This window comes from Bombus fervidus, chromosome 3 (genome assembly GCF_041682495.2).
Source record: "Bombus fervidus isolate BK054 chromosome 3, iyBomFerv1, whole genome shotgun sequence".
NCBI classification, from domain to species: domain Eukaryota; kingdom Metazoa; phylum Arthropoda; class Insecta; order Hymenoptera; family Apidae; genus Bombus; species Bombus fervidus.
Genome location: NC_091519.1, coordinates 15243608 through 15260131, shown reverse-complemented (window position 1 = coordinate 15260131; position 16524 = coordinate 15243608). Strand labels below are relative to the sequence as shown.

The 16524-nt window shown below is 38.1% G+C and overlaps 2 protein-coding genes across 6 annotated transcripts in view; one reads left to right on the top strand and one right to left on the bottom strand.

Annotated features, from left to right (window-relative positions):
• The window catches only part of LOC139985932 (uncharacterized), a 51595-nt gene extending 45971 nt beyond the window's left edge, over window positions 1–5624 (top strand). Inside the window, exons 11-14 of one of the 2 annotated variants that reach the window (XM_072000835.1) lie at window positions 198–376; window positions 920–1048; window positions 1429–1614; window positions 2135–5624. In XM_072000835.1, coding sequence (XP_071856936.1) covers window positions 198–376; window positions 920–1048; window positions 1429–1614; window positions 2135–3159 — 1519 coding nt within the window. In that variant the 3' untranslated portion in view covers window positions 3160–5624. Of the gene's footprint in view, window positions 1–197; window positions 377–919; window positions 1049–1428; window positions 1615–2131 lie in introns of both variants that reach the window. The other variant, XM_072000834.1, reaches the window with a different exon arrangement.
• A 1361-nt stretch (window positions 5625–6985) lies between these two features.
• Rho-6 (serine protease rhomboid 6) overlaps window positions 6986–16524 on the bottom strand; it is a 171868-nt gene continuing 162329 nt past the window's right edge. For 3 of the 4 annotated variants that reach the window (XM_072000837.1, XM_072000838.1, XM_072000836.1), the window contains one exon: window positions 6986–16056. In XM_072000837.1, the coding sequence (XP_071856938.1) occupies window positions 15736–16056 (321 nt within the window). In that variant the 3' untranslated portion in view covers window positions 6986–15735. The remainder of the gene's footprint in view (window positions 16057–16524) is intronic. The other variant, XR_011799524.1, reaches the window with a different exon arrangement.

The following is a 16524-nucleotide window of genomic DNA, read 5'->3' as shown; positions in this document are numbered from 1 at the left end:
CTGGTAAAATTGTACAAGACGGGCAAGTTCTTAGCATCAATCTTCAAAATCTCATTTCAAAATTCAAGTTAAGCAAAACTTAAGATGCATTTCTGAGTAATTTTCCAAATTCCAAGAACGAAGAAAACTACGGAACAAATTTAGGATAAGTGGTTGAAAGAAATGAGAAATGGTTGGATTTATGCGTTTCCATGCAGGATAATTCCGTTTGTGGCGGCGGACGCGTTGGTGAAAGACAAGACAGTCCCGTCCCCGGTTACCGGATATCCTTCCGGTTCGGTGGTAGTGCCTCCGGAGCTACGGCCCACCGACACCTCCGGATTTTACGATATCGCCACTCAGGAAAACAGATTCAGCCCGCCAGTGGAGACCGAAGGTGGGTCATATTTTAAACTCGTCCCACGGATACATTCTGCCACCCTCGTTCGCGTTTTACGTCCACCGTAAACCACGATTCTTCTCGCGGTGACACCTTCGAGGAGTAACGCTTTTACGTTTTTCTTCCCTTATTTTTTTTTTCGTCTCTTTTTCCTGCTCAATGAGTTTTTAACAGCTCCTTGCGGTTTCATTAATGGAACCTTAGAAGCTTCTACTTTTATTCTTACTTTACTATTTCGTAGAATTTTTAACTTGTTTTTCCCGTTTTGTTTCGTCGTACTGGGAACGTTACAGACGCGTAATATAATTTGCATGCATATTCTTTTGGATATTACCAAAGAAATAAACGGCCTTAATCGGTTGTTTTCTTTGAACGTTTCTTATCTTTTGGGTACTCGGTACATCCTGCTGATAATTAATTGAAGACGTTACAATTTAACAAGTTGTACCGCTAATGAATTCCCTATAGTTCTCGCTTCTGAATATAACATTAATAGCTTCTTCCGTGTTTCTACTTTGAACTGGATTTGTTTTCCATAAGGTGGATTCGTGCCAAGGGAGCCGCCCTATTTCGACGCTCCTTACCATTCCACCGATCTGAATCTGGAAATCGGAACAGGCGTCACCGTGGTTCCGGCGCCGATCACCAATCCTCATCGTAAAAGCGACGGTAACGAACATCTAATTTATTTCTTCCTTCGAATTTATTTTTTTCTTATTACAGCGTATTTTCCGCTCTATCAGTTGCGGATTGATCAATGGATTAGAATCCATTGAGCTCGCATCTAATTGTACTGCTATGTACATCATATTGTACTGTCATCGAGCAATCTATCTGCGACAGTCGAAAATTTTTATTGCTAGCTTTTTCATTAAAGTAAAAAATTGTAATTTCAAGTAATTTCTCGACTGTTTCACAAGCGGAGGAACAATTCGCGTTATAGAGAGCCGAATTATAATTTTAAAATAATTTTAAGATTCAGGCGGCCGAGAAAATTTCGAAGTTGGCGAGTTCAACGAGATTCTCCGCTTTTGTTTCATAAATCTCAGCCAGCAACTGTCTCTTCGAGAATATGGAGTACCGTCACGGGGAGATTGTGCCGAGCAGCAGTATCTGCGTGATTTGCATGTGCTACTACGGCGAGGTGGTGTGCTCCACGGAAAAATGTCCACCTCTGAAGATCGGATGTAGAAGGATCAACACCGAAGAGACGTGTTGCGGAAAAATCGTCTGTGGTAGGAAAAATTTTACACGACGAAGAACTCTTCGAAGAAACTTTTGATAGAAGAACATTTCTTTAAAAATTGTTCGAATTACCTTTGCTGTTCGCTTTGTTTCAATTTTAATTTTCTAAGAAAAGGTAGATCTCACTGTGAGACGTATTTCTGCTCAACAATTAATTGGTACTTTATTGATTTAACACAAAAGAAATGGAATTATTTCTCGTTTAATCCACAGTCTTTTATCTGGAGAGTGAATAGGCGAGGTTCGATATTTTGTATTAATTATGATCAAGCGAATTTTTCTCAGATAAGAGAAAAATTATACAAGTTATTTTGTTATTTCTAGACTGTTTGTCCCCTCGTTTTACCTCATCTCATACCTAGCTACCTACCTAATCCAAATCTCATAATTCTCTAGCATCCTTCTATTTCCAAAAAATCACATTGGAAAGTTAAAATATTTTTCAAATACAATTTAATCAATAGGAATTCTATCACGCACCGACTCTAACATTTCGAATACTTCCAGTAGGAGCAGAAGAATCACCAACGGTTGTGTTAGACCGTGCGGACGCCACTGCACCATCGCTTCATCAGCCGATAATATTTCCAGACCCATTCCGCGACGTGATAAAGACAGAACCAGCTCCTGATCTGCCTTCCCTGATCGAGGACATGATTCCTTACCTGGTAGAACATGGAATCACCACTTCAAGACCATCGACCACCAGCACTCTAAACCCTCTGCAAGCAAACTTTGATTTCGTGGATAAATTATCTCTCTTACGTCCACCCTACAGACCAGAAGAAGATCCAACCAGACTAATCACCAAGAATAAATATAATCTCAGTCAAGATGGACATATAAAAGAAGCAATCGTTTCAAATTACAACGCCAAAGAAACTGAACAGACTATAGATCGTGTTTCTGAAACGATTCCTAAAACGGTTGCTTCCTCAACCGTGGATCATACTACCAAGAAACACGAAGAACATGCTATTTCTTCTTTTAATACAACAAACTCTAATCTCGTGAAATTAAATACTTTGCAAATCAACGACGCTAATGTCTCGTCTGAGTCGAAGCTCGGAGATACTTTGACGAAAGTTAATAATTCTAAATTTCACTCGACTACGATCAAACCATCTTCTGGAGCTAATACAGAGCTGGATGAACCTATATTTTCTCTGGATACTGTTCTGGATCTGTTATTCTCTTCAGATACAAATAACAATGAGAACAATAAAGTCACAAAGACGACAGAGACATCGACTATCAGCAGATCGACTGCAAACGTTAGTGACCAATCAGAGGATGACAAAGTGTCTTCCAAAGTGAGCGAGAAGATGGAGGATCGTGTGACAGAGACTGGAACGCCGTCTAAGGTTCTAGAGAATGAAATTCCTATGTCGGTGGCTAGCTTGCTAAAATTGGCTGGATGTAATATCTACGGAAGGATGTATCGCGTTGGAAGGATCATTACCGAGCTCTCTGGACCTTGTCTAGAGTGCAGGTGCACGGAGATCGGGGTACAATGCAAGCAGCTCAAGTGTTGATCGAAGTTGGCTGTGCTCGGACCAAGCTGTTTTCCTTGCAATTAGGTTCGTTCGAGTTAATAGATTCACTGCTGCCTCGATACGTTTCCGAGGGATAGTTTGAGGAAAGGTATGGAGGATCTCAGTTCGAGCTACGGAGTATGTGGCTCGCGAAGAACTGTCGATTGCTATTTTGTTGGAGTAAATTTTCGAGAGTGACGGGTAAAGAGAAGGAGAACGCGAGAAGGTAGGAAGAATTTGGAATTATATTCTATTATCGTAAAGTTAATGCGCTAATGTTACATTATATCGGTTGAAGTATGTCAGCGTTGAATATTTTTAGTAAAAACGAAAAACATGTCAGTTACTTTTAAACTCTAGTTTGAACTAAATCTCGATGAAAATTTTATTCTTTAATCATCGAAAATTATTCTTTATTTCTCGGGTGAAAGGAGGCTTTGTATTTACAGCGAGCGGTGAATGTGTTAATTCCTCGAATCGAAATTATAGCTCTCTGTTTCGTTCAATGATTAGCTTGTTGTAAGGCGATGCCACGAAGGGAATTCCGAGTAATTGACAAAATTTGAGGCACATTCCGAGATTCGAAGTCTCTCTCTTTCTCTCTCTCTCTCTCTCATTACGTATCCTTATAATTGCAATCTATAATCCACGTTAGAAACCTCGTAACCACGACGTTACCGAGTAATTTTAACAATACCGTGATGTTACACGCTTGGAAATTCCCTTACATGCATGTAAATGTGTCACACAATAACAGCTACTTCGCAACCCATTTAGTCACTGAATTAATTTACGCATCCAATAAAATGATTTTGATATTTAAAATTCCATATTCATCGGTCATTCATTTGGACTACCCGAAAGATCTTGATTCAGCAGAGACCATAAAAAAGAAATTTATATAAAGTTTCAACCTGAGCATTTTTAATCCAAATTCTTTGATTAAACGTTCTTTGATCAAATGTAAATTAGAACCTAATGCTAATCTAAAACAAATTACAATTACAATTGGCTTTCAATTAAAGTTTACGTCTATAAATCTCTGATCCAGGAACAATTCTGATTACAATTAACCCTAGATTAGAAACAAATACTCGAACCTTAATCTACTATCTAAACTGTACTTCGATCTATTCCAACCAACTGCAATCAAATTCATTAATCACCTCGGGGGCAACATTCGTCTCCTTTTCCTTAAAATTCGCTGGCTCTTCAAATCCCATCCAAAGTCAATTTCACCAAGTAATACACTTTAATTCATCCTCTAATTTAACCAACCCTTTGCGATCACTCGAAAATCGTATCTTTCAATTATATTTTCTTCGCCCACTTGGCTGGATAGGAATTTTGTCCAAATGGAAGGAGGTAGGAAACTCTTCGACCCTCGTCCACTGGCCAGCCTATGGAACGTTACTCGTCTGGCAAGGATCCTCAGTTTTGCGAAGATCGATCAGGATGTAATTGTGAGGGATAGCGGTTCCGTGCTCTGCAAGGATAAGTGGATAAAGACGGAAGTTGCCGCCAGTTGCCGCCCCAATCCCCATTTTCTCCCCGTTAACCGGGAATTAGCCTGCTACAAGGGTGGCCCGTGTTCCGTTTTGATTTATTCGTGTGATTTCGATAGACTTCGGATGAATCGGTTAAGCGGCCGAGACACAGCTTCTGAAATGGAACAAAATCTTGGCGGTTGAAATTACCGAGACGTTGGGTTTTAAGATAATTCGATCGTGGAATTTAATTTGTCGCGTTGATTAAAGGAATATTCCGATTTGGAGGCGTAATTTTTGCATGGTATTTGGAATAAAAATTTATTATATTTATTAAATTATAGATCAAAACGCTTGATGTTTGGTATTAAGTTTATTTCGGGTTTTCGATTTGATTGACTTTATTCTTCATCTTTGTTATTATTTTCATAGTGATTTTCAATGGATTTCACGTTATCCACGTGTTTAAAGACGTGCCTCTGATTTATGCGTCTCTAGATGGTTTTGTACTACCAAGAGGGTAGTAAATTATTCCTTGGATTATAATTATTTTCACAAAGATCTTCGTCACTTTTTCGCTTCGATATATTAAGATTATGCTTAATATTCTGACAGTGATTGCGACCAATAATAATCCCATTAATGATACCCTTTTATGCAAATGTGAGAAGGGGATTGCAGCCTATTTGACTATAATAAGAACTTGTCGTGACTGAAAAATGCTTAGGAAGCATTATTACAGGCACATTCAATATTACACCGGAGCCCTTTCTTCGACGCTGCAATTTCCATTAAAAGTTTCATGTTAGTTCCTCCTCTGTGAAAGATAACTTAAAGAATTTTGATCGAACGTTACGTCGAAAATGTTTAAAACGCATCAATCTTTTCAAAAAAAAAAAAAAAAAAAGAAAAAAAAAATCATCAAACTTCGACCCTACGATTTCAACCGAGCCTGTCGATAGCCTGTTATAGTAATTGATTACAAACGATCAAGTAAAATAAAGTAGGATAAAAAGATAAAAAAGAAAAAAAAAAAAGCAAGCGAGTCTCGGAACAATTGCCAATAATTCTATTTATTTCAAGCTACAAAGCTCTCTGTTACAATAATTCGTGATTCTACCAGTGGCATCGCGATCACCATAGGTGCATTTAATCCTGTATGTTATTTTTTTTTTTTTTATTCACTAGACCCCTGTATACTGAGTGGATATAATTAATTATAATCTGTCGTGATTCGTACGCTGCGGTGCTATAATACGATCGATCTACGACCGGATTTTCATCGATTTCGTCGAAAGTTCTTCCGCGTCGTTTATCGATTTAGAAACGAGTTAACTCACTGTCACGTGCTATCATTTAGATCGTAAGCTTAGTTAGTAATTAATCGAACGTAATCAATGGAGACAAGCGACGCTGTAATCGAATTAGTAGAACGATTCCTCCGTGAACCTTTCTCTCTCTTCTCTGTTCCCTTTTTCCTCTTCAATCCTTTCGTTTCTTCCCTTCTTTTCAACTTTCTTTCGTCGTTTTAAGAGTTGCAAGGACACCGTGCCGGAAACGGATCACGGAAAAGCGTAATCGTTTCTGTATCGCGTTAGCAAGGCCGTAAATTCGCGCCGAATGCCGCACAGAGGCTTGTACTTATATATGTATATATATATATATATACACACACAACATACATATATATATATATATACACATATGTTTTATTGTACGATTGTCGTAATAAATATTTACGGAACTCAGCATCGTAATTTTTTTCGCTAATCCTTTCAGCAGTTTTAAGGGAAAAAGTGGCATTACATTTGATTTTTTCGCAGTTAGAAATATTCCAACTATTTGCCGATCATTCCACGCGTTCGAAAATATTTTTTACAGTTTCCAAGAACTAAATTGAATTGTTTCGCGTAATGTTCTTGTAATCTATATCGCGATACGTAATTTACGTATTAATTAGTCACTTTATAGTTCATACGTGGTTCATCAATGTGTCCGCTATTTATTATTTTACCGCTATTTATTGTTTAATCGATTTTGATAGTCGTACGTTTGATTTGGTAGAAGAAGCGAATCGATATGTCCTAGAATCTCTGTTGGAATCATCAAAATTTTGCTGCTTTCTTCGTCAATTCGACAGAGAAGTATAACAGCAAGAATTTACATAAAAATTCTCTTACCTTCTGGTCGAATCACATTCGATCTTCTGCTAATCGTTCGATCATCGTCACGAAACATCGATCGTTCCAGCTATCAATCATTTATAAGAGGAAATTATCCGTGAAATTGGACTAAATCGGGCCTTAGCGTGTGTTTGTCGAAGGTAAAAGGCAACAGGATTACGGGAACCGTGGAACGATTTCGACTTTATTGCAGGCAATCGATTGTTTCGATACACAGTGGAGAGGTGACAACCCTCCGTTAAATATGCCAGTGATCAAATCACAGCGTATATAATCGTATTTATATTTATATCCAATTAGTCGGTTGTATTTACAGATATATTCGTATTATCATTACTATTATTATTATTATTATTATTATTATTATTATTATTATAATTATTAATCGTGTCGACGTAGGTTTCGTAACACTAACATAATCACAGCCAGTTCGCCTCGTGTGTGTCTGTATACCTGTCTGTATATCTGTAAGTGTATAATTAATATCGATAAACAAATACATAGGTACAGTGATCGACTAAATTGCCGGAGAGAACACATCTTCTTCCATTCGGATTGCCCACAAATAATCGTCAGTGTAAATTACGGTCAAAAGCGGTTGACTTTACAAATGTTCTTGAGATCTTTCCGCTTCTTCATTCGACGTTCTTTTATCTCCTTAAAAGATTATTTTCCTGAATAATATTATTTGAACAACGAAAGAACAAAAATATCTTGGGCGTAAATCTTATTGTCTAATGGAGCAGCCACTTCCTCTCTTATCTTTAGTAATACGTGGGAATAAAATCAGCGAAGTCGGATAAATTGTTAGTCGATGAAAATATTTGAAAAATTTGTTTTACGAATTTTTTTTTTTTTATCATCGATTGCACGTTTCATCGAGGCGTAAATACGAAAAGACGAATTTTGGAAAATTTGTGGGTAATCTGAACACGATTCGGCGCGCTACTTTACTATCGAGTAAGTACTACGTATAGTTATAAATGTATTGTTTTTACCGGTTTTGGCAGCATCGTTAATGCATCGTCGCGGCTTAACCAAAGGAAACGGGATTAAACTATAAATCGGGCTCACGAATAGAGAATATTCTTTTCATTTGCCCGAGAAGCTTGGATTCCTTTTTATCGTTCGTATCCTGCCGGTTTTCAAGATCTTCCATTTACTTTTCCACCGTTTAAAATTCTCAACGAGCTTCGAACAAAATTAATTAGACGTTTTATCGAAGATTTTCCACTTAAATTCACCAACTTTTAGTTTCTTTTCGTTAGAGACGCGGAAATTCTTTTCTCGTCTCGGCTCTTTTTGCTTCGAATCGGTTGAAAATCGGAATTCTTGAAAATCTACGATACGTTTTCTGGATTTGATGAAAAGAATCCAAGGAAGAGCATTTTAACAGCGCTTCTTATCCCCTAACAGCCTTCAAAGATCTGATCCTTTCATCCCTTTTCTCTGTCCATGTTCTATTGCACAAGAATTGGTCGACGGGCAATTTGTTGCCTGAAAGTTCAACTACGAGTCGTTTTCTTAGTCCGTCGATTATTTTTAGTAAAATAGTCGGTGATAATAATTACTTTCTCTTCCCATTTTTCTTCTATCACACGCATACTTCGATCAATTAGCCAATTCCTCGAACGAATTTTCCATTACTGATCACAGTAATTATCCTTTTCCATTGCGCAATTCCATTGCCAAAAATTCCATTGTCAAACGTAACAATTACATTCTTACAGATAACACTAATTAAATTCCTTCGACCCTCTATAACACCGTGAAACTGAGACTCAAAAGTTATTTATTCGTATACCTACACTCTCTAAATCTTACTCTAAACCGTTCTAAGCTTTCCTTAAGCCACCAAACGATCATCTTAGAAAACTACTGTTAAACAATTTATTAGTAATAATTCTTAGCCTCTGATTATTACATTAAAACAAAAATTCAACGATCAACTGCAACCTCTTTTATCATATACAAAAACTAAAAAAAGAAAAACAAAACAAGCGATAGTTATAGAGGGTTAATTAACCGATAAAAGTGCAATCACTCTAGTTTAACCCCTTACGATCCCTTACGATCTTAATAATTCGAATTATAATAACTTAATAAATCGTGTTTTTTTTCCACCAAAAATTGTCTCAGGTTAACGTTATCGTCCACACCAACGCAACATCTTAACAACACCTATCGATAAAAAATAAATTCACAAATTCCACAATCTGCAGGTTTGAGACCAAAATGAAAATCTCAACTATCCATTGTTTCAAACATTACGAAACCTTCTCTTGTTGAATCAAATCTGTAATTCTCGTATAGTTTATGACTTGACGTCGCAAGACAAGAGGTCAAATCGCCGTGGAATTTTCATAGAAACGAGAATCGCGGAAAAACACTTTCCGCGTAGAATTAAAGATTACGGCGTCGTAAATGTAAAAGCGCACGGGGCAACGGAGATTTTTAATTTTTCTGCTCTCGACGTGGAAAAAGAAAGGATGCACGATAAGAGAGCGGGGCAAGGAGAAGCAACTAAGAGCCGCGTTCGAAATTCTGCCCACGTTCGCACTCGCGTACGCGTGAACACCCCACGCGTCGTTTCCGCGCTTCTCGGAATTTTCTGCGCGCGTTTACCTCCATTAAATTCCCCTATTCCGCCGTCTCTTCTATTCTTTCGTCGCATTCTCGCGAATGATACACTCTCACCGATAGATTCCGTGGGATAGGATTACTCGGCTGATTTCTGGTTGCAAATTGCCGAGGACAGGCTGAGTGTCAACCCCTTTGCGCTCTCTCCACCTTTGCGACAGCGTCTCTCATTTGGATGTGTGACATGACTCAAGTTGCCGATCGCGATACGAGGATTCGCCTACGAAACGTTAATTTTGGTTACGAATTCTCGAAGTTGTAGGGTCTGATGACTTCTAGATGGGAATTTTCAAAAGACAGTTTGTTCTGGTTATCAGCAAATTAAGCTTAAATGCTAACGTTGACGCGATATCTCTTTTGGAATATTTTTTTGGGGGGTAAAATTACATTATAAAATTTGTATTCTCTTAATATCACGATCACGAAAAGAAATTGCAGCGATTCAGCTGAAATTCGCCAATTTTACGAAGTTTATAGAAATTGGAACGTCCGTAAGATCACGACAAGCTGAATACTCCTTGGTCCTTTGATGGATATTTAGACAAACTTGTAGTTTTATGAATACAACCGAAGGAACAAAATTCCAGGGTTCTTAATTTAAATTAATAATTAAAGAGATTTGTTTCATCTTTTAATATGTTGAACCACGGCGGAGTGAACTGGGGAATAAATATATCTGTTTGGTGAAGATCACCGATATGGGCAGTGTATCGATAAAATTTTTTATTACGAAACAAAATTGCAACGATTCAGCTGAAATTCGCCAATTGTACGAAGTTTATAGAAATTGGAACGTCCGTAAGATTACGACAAACTGAATACTCCTTGGTTCTTTGGTGGATATTTAGGCAAACTCGTAGTTTTATGAACACGACCGAAGAAGGAGAATCCCAGGATTCTTAATTTAAATCTCAATTTAAATTAATCATTAAAGAGATTTGTTTCATCTTTTAATATGTTGAACCACGGTGAAGTGAACTGGGAAATAAATATATCCGTTTGATCACCGATATGGGCAGTGTATCGATAACATTGTTTATTACGAAACAAAATTGCAGCTAATTGTACGAAGTTTATAGAAATTGAAACGTCCGTAAGATTACGACAAGCTGAATACTCCTTGGTCCTTTCATGGATATTTAGACAAACTCGTAGTTTTATGAACACGACCGAAGGAACAAAATTCCAGGGTTCTTAATTTAAATTAATAATTAAAGAGATTTGTTTCATCTTTTAATATATTGGACCACGGTGGAGCGAATAAATATATCCGTTTGGCGAAGATCACCGATATGGGCAGTGTGTTAATAAAATTGTTTCTTTTAAACAATGCAACGTGCAAGATGGTTTAAAGTTTTGGATAGTCGAGAAAAATCAGTCAATTTCTATCGAGTATTCGTATTACAGATGAAGAATCGTAGAGGATGAGGAAGAAGAAGACACGAGCGATTCATTATCGAGGGAAAATAGTGGTCAGTTGGGAAACTGTATTGCGGTAGCCCTCGTACACTCGCCATCAGAGAAATTCGTGGCAACAGGGCAATTCTGTGAAATTCGTCGCCTAAGCATCCTGTTCATGCAAATGCGTCCTCTGAATCGTCAGAGGAGCGCGGTGTGTCACCTCCGTCGTACTGTCCTCGTGTCTAAGGCACGAGCCTCCTGGGAAACCTTACTAATGAGTCCATTAGTAGCTCCAGGACGAAATGCCATCTCCTCCTTTCTTTTCATTCATCTCTTTCTCTCTTCTTTATATAGTATCACGTTATATAAAAATCAATATTAACTCTACGATAGAATTACTATCTCTGTTATTTATAGCAAATCATAGAAATATTAAAGATAAAGAAATCTTCCATTATGGAGGAAATATCTTGCGTATGTCCGCGTTATAGGAGGACGGAACACTGGCAGTGTTTGTAAATTTGGAAGTTTAGAAAGTTAATTTTGAAAGTTGATTTTGAGTTTTGGGAAACTTGGGCCATGTCCTTGAGCATATTTTAGAACTTCCTCGAATTCAGGCTCGTGAGTATTATACGAGCGATAACAGATGCAAAGTGGCAATTTATTTATGGATCTACGTAAAAGACTACGTCCAGATTTTTGAATCGAGAATACATTTGCTTTCTGAGACAGGCGAGCAACATTTTAACGTAGCGATAGTGAAATGAAAGAATCGGAGCGCAAAGGGGGTAAATAGAATGCGCACGAAAAGTACTTGAAAAAGCGCGAGAAGTAAATCTGATCTAGCAACTACGACAGATGAAAATACATAATGAAAATCGAAGATGAAAATGTATAAAAACAAAGTCTAAGGAAAGTTCAAGAAATCGGAAGAATATTGGGAGAATACTTTGGACAATTAAAATTGCCTTTCAATTAAAATTCACGCGTGTAAATCTACGATATAATATTCGGAAACTCAAAAGCAAAGAAAACCACAGATAGATAAGAGGAAATAAATTTTTGTATATAAAACGATTTGAACGCGAAAAATTATAGTAGATCGAGACATATAACTTTCGAATGGTAGTCGTGCGATTTTTCAGAAGGAAATCAGGTCGTTCCGCGACGCGTCATCTTTGACGACAACGACGTCCTCGACTCGACGACCATCCACCTTAACGGGAAAACGCATCGTTGGGACGACGAATCGAGGGATCGTGAAATGCATTTCTCGAGTCGCGCAATTTTCTCCCCCGGTTTCATCCACGGTATCGGCTGGGAAAAAAGAGTGATAAGAGGAATTCGTCGTTCGCAGCCGCTTTTTAAATAACGAATACCCAACTTATCGTTACCTTAATCGGTGCTTTATAGCGAAGAATTATCTTAGAACATCCTTATCCACTAATTATCCCTATTTATTCCTGGATACGTACAAAAATCAACGAACGTTCATTTTCAAATCTCCAAGATAATAAAATTGTCGAATTAAAGATATTTCTAATAGTAGATGTTCAAGTATGAAGGACAATTATTAAATCGTTCTGAACGTGATTGATTAAAATTGATTAAAATTAGTTGTTTAGAAATAAATCTTTGCTCTCAATTAGCAATTACAAGACACTTTTCTATAATCGTGAAAGTATCACTTTTTGATAGCAAATTTGCAAGAGTAAAATACACAATTTATGGAGGAAAATTGTCTTTACAGGAAACTCTGTTTTCATCTTAAAGCTTCAGGATTTAAGGATTCTTTGATAATGAAAAAAAAAAAAAAAAAAAGAAAAAGAAAAAGAAAGAAAATAGGGAAAAAGCTGGGAAATTACAACAGGTATTTCTTGATTGAAAAATTATTCGATGACCATAAATGAAGTGAACTTGAAAAACGACTTTTTTGGAAAAGTACGCGCCGCATAATGTCTCTCTTGTTCATCGATTTTCGTGCCACCAGGAACAACGGTCTACCAATACGTTACCAATCAACGGATTTCAGGCTTACTACTAGTCAATTGTACAGTCGTCGCCTCGGCAACTATCTGCCGATCGACATCATTCGCTACAGTTCTCGTGCCATTGTCCTGAACGCTTCGATTCAACAAAATCATCTTATCCACCTATTAAACGCTCTTCTTTCTCTCTAACCATCGAACTTTCACGAGTCAGTCTTTCACTCACCGTTTCGTCGAACGAGAACACAAAACAAGATTCATACCTTTGATTCTCCACTCGATTGTACAGTTTCTCTTTACATCAAGTACAGTTTAAAGTTCTACAGCGATCTTTAAGAAGTCCAACTTCTTTAATCTTTTTGACTTTTCCTTCTATCGTTTCTTTTGCCTAAGAAAGACGAACGTTTCACGTTTTCTTCGTTCGCTAAATGTGCAGCAAAAGCGCGAAAAGCTATGCTTTTAACTTTTCCTTTATCTACCAAGGGCTAAGGTCGAACGTTCGTATCAGTTTATCTTTGAATAGTCTGCTTTCTTCGACCTTTGCTTTTAATCTTTTTTTTCATCCATCCAGAACTAAAAAGAAAATTGAAATTATATATTGAAATTTATTTTCCAATAGTCTATTTTCTTCAACTTTCGTCCAATCTTTTTTGCATAGCCACTGAATAACCAGCGAAGAGTATTTTATTATTATCGATCACACTCGTTATTGAACACTGTCTAACTTCCGATTTCAATCTGTTCTTCATCCACCTAGGAACTGAAGTAAATTGAAACTATATCACCAAGTTTTAACTCCCGACGATCTATTCCCTTCAATTTCTCCTTTCAATTTATTCCTCCTTCGTTGAAAGTTAAGGTCTAAAGTTGAACAACCAAATCCATCGTTTCACATGGAACGCATTATCGAAGAACCGAATCAGTAGTTTCCTTAATCTCTACTTTCAACATTCTGCTATTTATCAAACACACGGTCAGACTTACCGATTCCGTCATTATACGGTGCAACTCTTTCAATTTCTTCTTTCTATCTTTTCTACGTTCGTCGAGGGTGCAATTAAAAGTTCACCGTTAAACAATCCCAATCCCATCAATTCCTTCTCCTAGCTTCTTTTCAATCGTCGAAGGTGTACAATCGAGAGTTCTACATCCACCTTCAAATAGAATTCTACGCCTCTTTCAGAATCCAGCCCCTCCGCTTTCATCCAAACAAACACCAAAAAGCGTCAAGTCGAAGTTTCCTATTCATCTTGGCGTCTTAACATTGATGAGTGTAATAAAGAATCGCGATATAAGCGATTTATACGACGCGTCCATTCTTCGTCGAAACGACGTCGATTCGTCAGCCGTTGGAACAAACGTTGGCCACGAGCAACGACCTCTCGTAATCCCACGATTAGAGACAGCTTGGCCAACGTAAATTTCCAGAATATCTTTCTGCTCCTTTCTGCTCCCGCTAGCCGAATACATCAGGCAGAAATTGAAGAACGGCTAGACCTTGCAGAGAAGTATACTAAACGCAGACAGGATGCTATAGTTCTTCCGAAAAGGAGACCCTTGATCATTCCTGTCGATACAGTCGAAGAAACTTGAATCGAGCCAGCTGGAATTTCAGGCAATTTTCTTCCTTCTTTCACTCCCTAAGATTGGTTTAGATTGCTCTCGCTTTTTATATTTATTTACTTATTTATTTATTTTTTTTTTTTTTGGTTGATCGATTGATCTTGCTTTTTCTTTATTTTTATTTTTATCTATTTTAGGCGATTCATTCGGTGAGTGGTTCTCTTCTGGCAGTTTCGGTAAAGGTAAATATTATTTCGATAGAAATCGCTGGACCGTTTACTCGGGTTTAATTCCTCAGCGATTTTAGTTCCCTTAAATATTTAAATATTTCTTGCGGAAAGTCTTTCTCCTTTTGTAATTAAACGCACGTTTTCCTCGGCTTGATAAACTCTAAGTTTAGCCAAGTTCTTAATAAGATTAACGTACATATATCTTTGTCCCTCTTCTGCTTTCTTCTTGCTTCGATAGATACATTTCCTTCCATCTTCGATTTTCTTCTTCTCAATTTCATATCCGACAATCGCTGCAAATAAGAAGCCTTCTAACTCCTTCAACTTAATTATTCACTCAACTGAACAGTTCGAAGCATCTCTTCTTCCATGCGTATCGCAACAACGATTTGCAAATAGTCTTCAATCGTAATACCTTCCACGAGCTTCTTATTCTTCTCTCCATCTAATTGTTTACCCACTTGCACGGCTTACAAAATTTGTTCTTCCACGCGTATCGCAGCAACAGTCTGCGAGTAGCTGCTCCAATCGATTTACGCCCACGTTGTACATCCGCCACTTGCCCTTTAACAGTGCACGATGCTTTTCTCTTCCGTTTCATTTATATCCAACCAATATATCTTATTTTTCCTTCCATCTAATTGTTCACCCATTTGCGCAGTTCGAACAACAATTTTTCTTCCACGCGTATCGCAATACCAATCTACAAATTCTCACGTCACCGTAATACATTCGCCGACATATTTTTTTCAACGATGCTTTTCAGTTCCATTTACAATTCCATATTATTTTATGCTTCCAAATTCAAGAAATTTTTAGTTTCGAAAGTTCTTCGTCTTTAACGTTATCTTCCAATTCTGTTCCTTTTTCTTCTTCTTTTTTCTTTTTTCTTTTCTCATAATTTCACGCGATCCCAACTTCGACGACGATCGTTTCTTTCCCTGGGTCCGAGCAACGTCGTAAAAATTTTCCCATTGCCAGCGAGTTGCGCGATTTCCTACTCGAAAACGCTCTCGGCGGCCTCCCTGATCTTGACGATGAGGAAGGACCGTCTGCAGAGCTTGACGAGCAGCTCGATTCTCTGTCAGGAGGGCTTCCTGAGCTGTGGCAACGCGATCACGTAGATGTTCCCCAAAATAGCGCCGACCACGAGCAGCATCACGCTGATCGCGCTTAGAAGTCGCACGAACCTCACGAATCTTCGTCCTCTAGCGTCTTTCTTGCTTTGATTCGGGAACACTGCCAGGCCTAGGAGTGGCCCTGCCAGGGCGCCAGCCACGTGAGCTGCCCAACCGACTCTACCGCAACCGAGCAGTGCTGGAATTGGAAGTGACGCCACGTCTGCGCTTGCTAAGAGTAACACGGCACCTAGACGCCAGCCGGCGTAGCGGAGTTCTCCGTGACACTGGAAATTAAAGACAGAGAAAAGTCATGAGTCAATGTTTGACGAGTGGTTGGTAGATGAAAGTTCTGTGTTTGATCACGTTAAGGGAAATTGAATGGAAGCAGAAGTATTAATTCGAGAAGATGTCGCAAGGTTTCGTTTTTAAGGAAATCTTGATGGCATTAAAACTGAAAACGCAGCAGTAGACGCGGCGCAACGAAGTTGCAGGAAGTTGGATCATGGTGTATTTACAATAAGATTACGAACTTCTGGCCAACTAAGGTGATTGTAAACGACATTTGAACATCTTCTTTTAATTATCTGGGAAGTATGTCGGTGACGTTACAAATAATAAAAGACGAACGAAACTAGACGGTTGTGTTAGAGTTCGTTGTAGAGGATTGTAGTAGAATGTGGCAAGTTCGGGCAAATTAAAATTGTACGAAGCAAGTTGAACGATCGTTACCTAGTCGTCTAGAAGCAGAGTTT